The 12,654-nt window shown below is 40.4% G+C and overlaps 1 protein-coding gene across 3 annotated transcripts in view; it reads left to right on the forward strand.

Annotated features, from left to right (window-relative positions):
• The first annotated feature begins 3,249 nt into the window (after positions 1-3,249).
• LOC141009307 (neurexin-1a) overlaps positions 3,250-12,654 on the forward strand; it is a 272,300-nt gene continuing 262,895 nt past the window's right edge. For 2 of the 3 annotated variants that reach the window (XM_073481849.1, XM_073481848.1), the window contains exon 1: positions 3,250-3,961. In XM_073481849.1, coding sequence (XP_073337950.1) covers positions 3,250-3,961 — 712 coding nt within the window. Of the gene's footprint in view, positions 3,980-12,654 lie in introns of all 3 variants that reach the window. The other variant, XM_073481851.1, reaches the window with a different exon arrangement.

Here is a 12,654-nt window from a genome sequence, read left to right on the forward strand (position 1 = left end):
GAACTCTTCTAAGAAGCCACCTTTGTAGCTTCCAACAGTATCTGGGGTACTCGTTCCCAGCTGAAGATGGATTGTTTAGTTATGAACATTGATCGAATACTGTGAATATTTTTGCGTATTAATATCGTAAATATGAACTTTCTGAGTTTCTTTTCCAAAAGTATAAAGTGCATCTTTAAAATTTTCAGGGGGAAAAACTAAACAACACAAATAATTTGACAAAAGAATCCAACGAATGCTGAGTTAAAGCAGGTCCTCTTTACACAGGGCATATAGTATGTATGTTGGTGTATATATATATATGTATATATATATATATACTATACTATACTATATATACAGTATATATAGTATAAGGTAATTTCCTGTATAGTATAAAGTATGAGCCTCCTTAGGGACATGCCATAAATATGCCATAAAAACAAAGTACTACTTAAGTATTTAATCATTCAGCTGGATCTCATAATAATCCCTGAATTGAGAACTCCTCCATGACTGATCTCATTCTCCTTCTTTCAGTATGTGTGGCTCTGATCGGCTGCTGTAATCCGACAGGATCGATCTGTGAGATAATATACACGTATTGGAGGAGCAGCTGTTGTACTTTGCTGTAAAGACACGAGCCCCGTGCTCCAAGTGTACCTAAACCATCTCCTGACCGCCTCGGTGCGTTTGGACTCTTTAGCGCGATCGATTAATCAATCCTCGCAGTTTTACAAGCCTTATCTCCAAAGTTGCCTGTGCCATAAATGTCCGCGGATGGATGCTTATGGAGGCAGAGGCGCTGTCCAAGGTACTGCATTCAGCCCCTCCCCGGTAGACATCACTGAGAGACACGTGATACGCTCTGTCTGTGGCTCCTGACAGTCGCTGGATAAGCTCAACAGGGAAACCAGATTGCACCTTCTCTTCCACCAAGATAACTGGATTTCGGCGGCGCGCTCACCGACCTGCTCTTAATTCTCTCCTTTGGTCTTTTTCTTCCGATCTGGGAAACAAACTTTAAGGGACGGGATATTTAAGGTAATTTCATTCTTTTTCTCTTTTTCTTTTTTTCTCCAGGTTTTTTAGAGGAGTTAGAGTGAAAGTGGACCAGTCTCTCTCTCTCTCTCTCTCTCTCTCTCTCTCTCGCTCTCGCTCTCTCTCTCCCTGTCATCCTCTACCTCTCTCTCCCACTGCCGCTGTGATTCACTTGAAAGCAGATCTTGATGTGCTGAAGGTTTCGCCGGAGTGGATCTGAGGTACAGACCGAAAAACAGACCGAAAACATGGACTGTCGTGATTTACGGGAGCTCAGCCGGCGGTGTTTTGCATGAAATCGCATTTCTTTCTTTTTTTTTTCCCCCTCCTCTTGTGCCAACTACTTAGGGTCCCGTAGAAGTAAAGGTGCACGCGTAAAGGTGATAAAAAAACCTCGTCTTGTTTTTGCAAGGCATTTTTTTTAAACATATATATAGTTGACTGCAAAAATGCCGCAGATAAGGGCATAAAACAACGCTGTGATTATAGTGCGCCCTCCGCAGCTGTCATCCAGGGGAAGATGTTAAGGTATGGGGCATGTTCCTGATCAGATGTGTCGCCCATGAAAACGCACGAATTCCGCTGAGGATCATCCCGTGTGTTAGTTAAAGCATGATGAGCATTTGAACGCCTCACTGCCGTTCATCACATACGCTTTTTCACGGGGTCTGTTTTAAAGTGCGGTTCCCAAGTAAAGCCGATGAAGCCCGTGCAGCCGTGTCTGAAACGCAAACTAATTGCGGAGATTTTAAAACCAGGTTACAATATATTTTTTATTCCTTTTTTTTAAATTTTAATATTTAACACGTTGGGTTTGAAAGAAACGCAGAATCCGACTCGTGCTCCGTGTGGGGGGGAAAAAAATAGTGACGAGGCAGATATTATGAAGAGCACATTTTGGGGTTTTCTCAGCTGGTTCGTCGACTCGTACACAAACCAACCATTGTGAATCAAATGACGCACTTTTTCTCATGTTGGGTGTTCAGGAGGAGGGCAGGCCGGTGGACAGCCCAATGTATGTCGGAATGCTGCTCACGGTGCAGAAGTTGTAACGACTGAGAGCAAAAAAAAAAAAGTCATATTGTTTTTTTAAAGAGTGAGTTGAAAATCTTGTCGTTTCCTGTATGGACTTTGGTGTGACTGAGGTGGTCTCGCAGGGATTTTGTTTTTGGAACATCTGGGTGCGATTACAGATGCAGCCGATCACATGTGATGATTTACTGGTGTTGTTTTTTGTATTTTGTGCACGTTTTAAAAGAAAAAAAAATGTAATCCTGGACAGGCTGCATGGCAGAAAAAAACAATCTTGCTCCATCTTGCAAAGATGAAGTAATGCGTGGTTTCAGTGATACTGTCCAGTGCTGCTCTGCTTCCTGGAAAGCCCTGCTGATATTAATCTAATGATTTGGCTTGTTGTAACAAAGGCCTCTCTGGATAGAAGTGCCTGATTGGCCGTGCTCCTGCCTGAATCATAGTATTACCTCTGACTTTTGATTAAAGCTGTGGCCAAAGTGGATCTGGAAAATGGACACGCTGAAGAAAACGCTGATACTGTACTAAATCTGCTCTTCTTTTGCAGGGAGCCATGGGACTGTCAGGACTGCCTTGACAGACAGACAGAAAGACAGACAGACAGACCGCTTCTTTTGCTGAGCTTATCAGCCAACGTGGCTCCATATGGCGTTTTTTCTCATTGCTACAGAGGATGCAGGGTGAAAAGCCCCGAGCAAAGGCTTCCAGTTACCCGCCAAAGAATGTTGGCATGAACGTGAAGATTAAAGCTGCCATTTCAACTCAAGTGAAACCGTGCACACTCTAACTGGCACCAGAAGGGACTGTCCCATAATTACATAAATTAGACCGAGTGTGCCCAATGGATATTTGAATCCCTGTCACTTTGCTGTAAATAGCCATGGCAGAGAGGACCTTTAAACAGTTCAAACTATTTTGGCGCCAACAGTGAGAGGTTTGGCCAGTGGCCTGGACAGTGTGAGGTAATGGTATTTGCTCCAGGAAATAAATGTTGGCCAAGCCGATTGCTATGCAAATACATTATAACATTTAATCCTATGTCTTACAATGCATCAGTTCACACTTGTTTATCCATGTAGACAGTCAGTTATATGCCAGTCTACTCTCTTGCAGTCACTCTTGCTTCATCAAAGCTTCTTATAAATAAATTCAGCCCTATAAGTCCCTATCCACCCACACAGAATTTGTGATCACACAATGGTTTTACAAAAGCCACATGGTGCCCATATCTTATGGGCTGGGCTGCTCATTTGTTGCTTTGTAGAAATAGGCACTTGTCTAGAGTTCACAGGTGCTGAGGGACAGTGGGCCCGATTTCCGGTGTGGAATGCATGTTGCGAGAGCGAGATGAGCTTTAACATGAAAACGAAGAGCTCCCACGGGCTGCTAGTTTACTTCGACGACGAGGGATTCTGTGACTTTCTAGAACTTCTCATACTGAACGGTAAACTCAGCCTGCGTTTCTCGATCTTCTGTGCCGAGCCCGCGACCGTCGTGTCTGACACAGCGGTCAACGACAGCCAATGGCACGCAGTCACGATAAGGAGAAACTTTAAGAACACAACCCTGATTGTGGACGGTGAGACGAAATGGGTCGAGGTGAAGTCCAAAAGACGGGATATGACTGTTTTCAGCCATTTGTTCGTTGGTGGAATACCACCGGAATTACGATCCGTGGCCTTACGACTGACATCAGCTGTGGTCAAGGATCAGCTGCCTTTCCCTGGATGGATAACAGACATAAAGGTCAACAACACGGAATCTGAAATGATCGACAGTGACGGGGTCTTAAAGGACCTCTGTGGTACAGCCAACATGTGCTTAAATGGAGGAGTCTGCAGTTTAATTAACAACGAACCGACATGTGACTGTTCTCAGACGGGGTTCCAAGGAAAGGACTGCAGTGAAGGTAAGACATCTGAATTGAGTTTAGACCATACAGTCAGTACAACATGTCTTACGTGGACTGAATTAAACAAATTCAAGTCCCCCGTCAGTCCTTAAGTAGCGCATTCCCTTCCTCTATTTGGCTGAAGCCATATGTTTGTTTTAGTCGTCAAATGTGTGCCATTGATCTGCCAACCAGTTTGTTTGTACTGAACGACTCTCCTGCAAGGCCTCATTAGCATTACGTGCAGGTGTTCTCCATCCCCAAAGGTGTCTTCCATTCTTATCAAACAGGTCCACAGGGATTGGTTGACCTATGAAACATTTCCAATGGGTTTGCTTAAATGCAAGAGCAGGAGTAAACATCTAAAAGACAGATGGCGTAAACATGAATGACTTCATTGGCGTCACGTAGTATGAAAAGAGCTTAATGGGTTCATATGGTAGGCAATGGAATTTCACCCAAATATTACCTGGGTGAGTTTTATGTAAGCCAGCTGATAACACTGTGCTTATTAACACATTGATACTTACTTGAATTGTGATCTATCATTATTGTGTCCAACAAAAACTATAATTCAAACAGATAAAAAAAACATCTATCAGCTGTGTAATGCAGGAGACACAGCTCATCAATACACAAAGAGAACATGGGGTTCTTGGAGTTTAGTGAGAATAGTGTCACTATGTCTTGGCCAGATATCATTATTATATCAGAATATCTTTAGTTCTCATCCTAAGTGTCATTTGTAATGAAACTGTGTTCACGGTTTATAGTGCAGAGCGTCCCACAGGTCGGCAGTTTACTGCCGACCTGTGGGACGGTTTGTCGGTCAGGCCTATGGGGGAGGGGTGAGAGTGTTGTTGTTTTTTTTCAAATCTATTTTTAAAAGTTTATTCAAATACGACTGGACTCCGAGGCTCATTTTAACACATAGACTACTATATGGGTCAGAATTTACATTCCGTTTCATAAGCTCATGTATCGTCATTCAAGCACATAAATCTTTTATTAACATTAAGCTCATTAGGCCAGCGCTGGACAACTTACTACTGCAGCATAAGATATTCCCATCTGATGGCCATTAGTCGTCGAGGCAAATATGTAATACTACTAATTAAAATGTCCTCTACATGCTGTGCTTGCTGTGTTTTATTTTCTGCTGTTTTCAGGTTTTGTTGATGTGGTTCCCACAACTGGAGAAGGCAAAGGGTCTTTTACCAACCTCATGCAGTGACAGAGTGAATGATTGTTGCTGTAGTTCACTAACAGGCTTTCAGTGTCGAGCAGCATTAAGTATTTGTTTATTCAAACCACTGCACATCAGTGAGAAGAAGGAGGCTGAATTTGCCATCAAGGCACCCTGAATAAATCTAGATCAAAAATGAACTGTAGCTGTAAATATTCCTGGACGTGCCACCCAAAATGGTATTATTGTTCTCTTTCTCGCTCTTTTCAAGTGCAGACTCTCTGAACAGTCTTCTGTTTAATCACATGTCTTGCACTGTTCTATTGTAATTTACTTCACTTAATTGCTCTGTTACATTTTGGATGTTATGTAAATTACATTTCAGCACATAAAAAAAAAGTTTTGTTGAGTCAGAAGTTAATTGCACAAGCCTGTTTAACAGACGCTGGGCACTGACTTTAAAAGACTTTTAGAATCAGTGTTCAACATGAGAGATCAGTTTGATATATGACATTTATTACATTGCATTATTGCCACTAGATTTAAGGGTTTATTATGAAGTACAAGTGCCCCCTTTCATCTCAGAGGAAGACAAGAAAAATGTCTCAATCTCTTTAGAATAATCTTGTGTTGTTAATCACAAAGCATCCTCTCTAATTTTATGGCAGCCATTTTATTTCTATGATATGCAAAATGTAGCCTGATGACAGGTGTACCCTAAGGACAACTGAGGAGTTTTAATACAAAATGCATATTTGTTGTTGATGTTGGTATTTTAACAACATGTTAATATGCAAATACTGTTTTTGACCAGAGATTTGGTCTTAGATCTTTAACAAACAGTCTGACAATTGAGCATATTCATTTTCACATTTAACGATAAAATTATAATGCATGACTCAGTGTTCTGCCTTCTTACCTAACTTGCTAAAGATTTAGAAAGAGATCCTTTCTCAGAGGTCAACTTAATATTATTTGCCTGAGATGAGCTGGGTCATATTCACCTCAAAATGTGAGATCAGTATGACTCCATAGCAATTAAGGAAAAATGAAATTAGCCTTATAAACTATGACTATTCATGATGCTACAGTATAAACTTTCAGGAATACAATGACCTCAGAATAACTAAGTAAAGTAAAGTAATAAATTTAAGTAGTACGAGCTAAAAAGTTTTAACAACTTAAAACGATCAGACTATTTTAACTGGTAATTTTGAGGTAATCCTTGATTTTTTTTTTCAGTAAAGTAAGTCACTGTCAGATTTTACAATGTACCGATTTCTTGACAATACTGGAAGACAGTTAAACAGGCACAGAGACATTAATTACATAATCAGTAAAATCCTTTTTAAAGAATTGTAAATAAAAACATTTGAATTCTGTTTAAACAACAAAAAAATGGTTTTAATCAATTTTTAACGGATAAAAAAGAGGCATACAAATAATCACTCCCCTTAATACCTTACTGGTCTAACCACTTCAAATTGTCAAGTTAATTTAAAATTAAAGCAACATTATGTAGAAATTGGCATTTTTTTGTGATTTAGCGCCCCCCACAGTTTCTGAGTGCAACACCACTGTCGTAAATACAAATCCCAGGTCTGTAACAATTTGTCAGATGTAATGTAGGTGCTAACTACAAACAAAACTCATTACGTCTTAACATTATGTGTTGAAAATTTGTACGTTGAAGTAAACATGTATGTAACGCTGTGATCCTACCCTCTCAATGAAGTTACATAGTGCAGAAACAGGAGATGGGAGGGCGGAGTGGCTGAGACAGAGACACCATTCACACTATTACAACACACTGTACCATCCGAATGACTCTGAAGCTGTTATTTTAAGGTAAAAAAAAGTTACATAATGTCGCTTTAATTATTTCAGTTTTAAGGGTTATGTATATGGAAGGCTCTAAATTAGATAATACTTTAAAAAATATGTGCTTTGTGTGCGTCATTAGTGAAGAAATCGTTGGAAATTATCACAATTTTTCACACCAGGGTGGCTGCTGATGTTAATGGTTTTATGGCCACGAAAGTACTAATTGGTTGCGTTACTGCAGCGTTAAGATGAATGATGTAAAAGATATCATCCTTGTGCTGCGTGGAGGATGAGCAGTTATTGTTTGAAGAGGCCCTTGTAATGAATATACCGTGGCAATGGTGACAAGATCCATTAAAAGTCATGAGGATGAAAGCTACTGTAAAAACCAAAAAGAAATCCTCTTGTGTAATCGCTTTCCATGAATTGAGGTTAGTGACTCAAAGGTTGATTGGGTGGATTCATTGTGATGTTCTAGTAAATACATCTCAAGAAACAAAAAAAATATATTCATGAAAAAGTCAGTGTGTCTTTAAAAAAACGACTGTTGATCCCAATTTTAACTGTGCTGCAGTGACAGTGACACAGGAGTCCCTTTTTCTCCAACGCAGAACTCATTTTACAAGTTTCAAGATGGTGGGTGACAAAACTCTGAGAAAGAGAGCACTTTCTAAAACTCATCCTGAAGGTGCGTACTGACAGTCGTACATCTTGCCTGAATTACCACACCAAACCACGGAAGAGAACCCGCCGGTTACAAAACTGAAGTCAGTAGATTTGTTAGATTACGCAGCAGTAGCATCAAAGACAAACAGGCAATATGTCAGCAGAGATGTCTGCTGCCGTCACCTCAGACAGCCTCAAACACAGTGTGGGACTGAAAGCTCTCTCTCAGTCATGCTCCTGCTCTGCCCGATGGAATTACGCAAAACATACGAGCAGGCACTCGGAGTGACATTGTTCTCTCCCACATGCAACTGACTGCCTCTATTCGATTAAACAATGAGTTATAAAGGTTTTTTCTGAGGTTTGGGAGTTTTTAAGAGGCAGAGCGTTACATGTACCGTGTGACATCATCTAAATGTGTCCTCCATATTTGCTGATTAGTCTGAAATGCCTGCTGGTGCTGCAGTTTCTTTTAGACTAAGAGTATTTGTTGACTTTTTGTCACTACTTAGGGGCAGTGTATCAAGTGATGAGTGTTGAAAATGTATCGTATTATAGTGACATGTCTGTGCGTTCCCCATCATTAAAGGGTAACACCACTAATTTAACACATCAAAGTGTGTATATAGGTCTTGAAGAGTACTACCTCTTATGTGAAAAAAAATAGTATAAAGCCTTTTGTGGCTCCAGAGGAAGCTGCATACAGTCTCTAAATTGCCTCCAGTGATGTCACTCACTGGCATTGTATGGCATTGTGGGTAATTGAGGGGCAAGGTTTTGAAAAGGCAGAAGAATGTATGGAAAAAAAAACGGTTTGTTGTTTTTTAACTGTTCATAATGTATCCAATAGTTTTAAAGGAATGAAGAGCTGCTTTTCCAAAAGAGGAGCCTACATTACCCACAGTGCAACTTCGCCCATGAGTAACACCACCTGAGGCAAATTATCACATTACATGCCACTTCCTCTGAAGCCACAAAAGCCTTTACACTATTTTTCTCACATATGAGGTAGTACTCTTCAAGACCTGTTGACACACTGAAACAAAAAGAACCTCTGGGTTAGCAAGTTACACAATGAAAATGCCAAGCTTTGACAAAATTTGGATCATGCAATAATAAAGCAGGTTTTATTGGTTAATGTTTGTAAAGTCAGATTTAGCCATTTGAATACCAGGGCTTGACTCACATTGTGAAAATGTTCCACCACAACAAGTTCACCCTGACAGTTTTTTAGAGCACTGTCACTGCATCCTGGGCTTGGTGTCGCCCATGACAGTTGTGATTGGTTTACAGAATAGCAACAAGAAAAATTTTTTTTTACCCCAGTACCAGAATGACAGTGGGTTCAGCCAGACCTTTCTCCAGCATTTGCAATGGGCTAAAACCAAGTAGGTCTTGCTATGTGAGACAACATTAGCATTAATTTGGACTTCTGTGTTCCTAGCTGCCTAACTTTGGTTTGGTCCTCACCAACTCCTTACAGGAGATCTGATTATTTTGCCTCTCTCGGTTCACCTGCTAGTTGCTAATGTTGTTGTCTACAGGTTAACAGCTGCCTCTTAATGTAATGGCAATGGGTCTGATGAAAGTGGCGACACTGAACTAAGGCTGTGGATGTACACCAACCAACCTTCGACTTTTGCAATGATCCGTCAAATGTGGCTATCAAACACACGTGTCAAAGAATTGTACCACAGGCAGGATATTTCACAGTTCCAAAATGATATCAGTGCACTGGAACAGTAAACTTCATTGGGAATGTAATAATTATTAATCTTTTCTGCATTATATTTTTTAAAAACATAACATTTTCTTACAACATCGGACAACATATAAGCCAGATATATGTGTGATAGGCCAATTTCAGCCAATAATATAATAGATAATATTGGTCAACCAACCGATATATTGGTTGGATTCAAAAACCCAAAACAATCAGCTAAAAGAGCCCCATAGAGCTGAAAGGAACTGTAGAGTCGGGTGATAATTCACTGTGGTTTGTATCTACAAGTAGCCCACTCACATTCCATGTAGTCAATTGACAAATTGTCAGTTAAAAAATATTGATTGATGCAACTTTAAATCTAACTTGAGCGAGAATTTCACATAAGGGGCTTTGGAAATTGCCAAATTATGCTTGGATAAATAAAGAATGCAGAGAGACCCGTTCAAATCCAAAGAAGTGAATGTTTCTGCGGTGCATCACATCCTTCTGCTTGAAAAAAACAGGAGGAAAAAGCACTAAACCTGTTTTCCTCACCTCTCGAGTCTAAATAACAAAAAAAGAGAGACTGCTCTGAGTTATCAGTGAGATTTCTCAACACACGTCATTTGTTTGATGTGAACCGCCGTTGGGGCTGTTAGCTCACGCTGGGCTCTTTGAATTAACTAGAGACACGTTTTTTAATCATTACGACATGTATGTTTGACACCAGACCATATAAAAATTGGTATTACTACCTGCGATGAAGAAGGACTGGGAGCTCTTTAAAGCTCATTTCAGCATGGTACTAACATTGCAAGACATAGAGATTCAATTCCCCGCGGAGCCATCCATGCTGAAATTGTATGAACTCACGGTGCCTTAAGTCACTTTGGATGAGAACATCCACCAAATTGCACCTTTGCCAGCTAATTCAGTATTCTAGCAAGTACAGAGATTCCTTTTCCATCCCGAGGTAATGTGGTTTTGCTTCTTGCTTTCTCACCATCCTGAGTTGCAGCGAGGAGACAGGCAACAACGACGGCTACTGCAAATGGCTGTGCAGGGAAAATGTTATCAGGCTATTAATTTAAAATAGAGATTGCAGCTAGTGTCCCTGCTCAAATAAATGGACTTAGCCCAGTTTCATTCAGGTAGAGATTACATGTAATTGTAGGAAACTAGAAACACAATCTCACAAGATTACCTAATGCCCATACATTGATTCAACCCCCCCCCCCTCCCCCCGGCTCAAGTTTAAAATTTACCTTTCCATTAAATCATTTAAAAGCTGTTGTAGTACTTTGATCAGATGAAAGGATTACAGGATTTGCCACCAGACCTGTCAACTCTCTCCTGTGTGACCACAAGCGTCACATTGCATGACCTCATACACAAACACACACACACACACACACACATGCACACACGTAAATCCCTTTGATCGGTTCAAACAATTATTTAAATGCACTCCTCTACGGCCACTGGGTTCCCAGAATCTGTCCTCTTGTTTCTCATTAGGAAAGTAACATGGATGCATTGCACAGCTCCATATTTCATCCTGATAAAATGGAATGATGATTTCATTGTACATTAGCTAAACATAAATCAGACCAGAAAAAATAAAAAAAGAAGTAGGGCAGACTTCAACTAAGACTGTAGCGCATTCATTTATCTTTGTTCTTAAAGGATAACTCACATTGACTGGGTAAGCAAACAACTGTGATTGCATTCATTTTAATGTCATGACTTTAGCTGAGGGCGCAGCTCGGAGGTCCTTGTGCAGTTATAGTTAGAAATCCCTGAAACCAGCGTCACTCACTGAAGGACAGACACTCAGACAACTTAAGCCACTTGACTAAGCTGCTAATGCACGATGACAGGGTGCCAAGAATGACTGTAGCATACAGTAAGTGAAATTATGTCACCCTTATTCTCACATTTGAGTCATGAGCACCATCCAGCTTGGTTATTGCATCAGCTGAACACAACAATATCCCAACAGACTTGTGCCATAATGCAGCATTATCAAGGGAAAAAAAACCTTTCCTGTATCTCTGTCGGTTTCACAAAATTGTGTGCAGCTAAAGAATATCTCAAGGTTACTCATGTTTGTTACTGTAACTCTTATCAGCTGTCAAAGCTAATCCGGAAAGGGTAATTTTGCAAAGGCGTCTGATTAGTGAATGTTTTTTTAGTTGAAGGCTTGAATTACAGGCTGCTGCTTGAGCACAGTGAGTCTTACATGTGCCTATGATGTAAAAACATGCATTTTTCATGATACTGGTTGCTTCACTTGGTATGTCTAACGCAAATTTAACGGTGCCAATGTGATTATCAAGTAAAAATGTCCTGGAAGTAGAATTTGAAAACATTATGACTTTGGCAACCCTTTGATTACATGGCAGGTTGTGTTTGACATCATTTGTCACAACTCTGCCTCACCACCTGCTGCAGCACCACTTGGTATATGGAGGAGGCATGAAACGTCATAATGCAAATTGAATACTGGGACTGGATTAAGAGGTATTTTTTTCACAGAAGCCTGCAGCCTGAAGTCACAATACATGCCGGAGCAGTATCTGGTCAACTGCAGTAATTTTTCTGACGAGTGATTATTTTTATGACATGCAAGTTGCCAGTGGCGATGTTTGAGGGGCAGGAGCAAAAAAAATAATAAGGGCACCAGCTGTATCCGGTGGAAACACTTATTATGTTTTATCTGCCATAGGGGAATCCAAGAGGGCACTTTGGTGACATTGTTTGGGTATAGATAACACTAGTGAAGCTCTTTTGTGTAACAAGTTGTGAATTTAGCAAGTGTATCCAGATTTGTCCTGATGTTGCACAATATGAAAGAAAGGATCCCTTTCTCAAAACACAAGGTCAATAATTTGGCTATCCTGACTACTGTTGGACTGTTGGCGTAAGGAACGATGGGAGGACTGTCTATTGTTGCCAAACCCAAATAGTCTGAAAAATATCCCATTGGACCAAGAGCCCATTTGTTCAACAATGGCCCTTTGCTCAGAGTCCACACACTCTTTCTGCAGTTGTCAGTTCAGTGACTGCCGGTGACTGTCCATGGTGCTGAATCAGCAGGAGTTTTGCCCTGTAAGATCCAGGCTACTGTAAAAACTAGGTCCTGTAGCATGGCGGACTCTGTGGACATAAGAGGCTCAGTCTTAGTTGATTTTTAGTTTAAGGTCGTCATACACTAAAGAAAAACACATTTCCAAAGCCGGCTTGAAATAATCACCATCACCCAAGTCATGAGATGTAGGCCGATCTAAAAACAGCATTATAACACACAAATGGAAAATGATTAAATCT

This window comes from Pagrus major, chromosome 15 (assembly GCF_040436345.1).
Source record: "Pagrus major chromosome 15, Pma_NU_1.0".
NCBI lineage: Eukaryota > Metazoa > Chordata > Actinopteri > Spariformes > Sparidae > Pagrus > Pagrus major.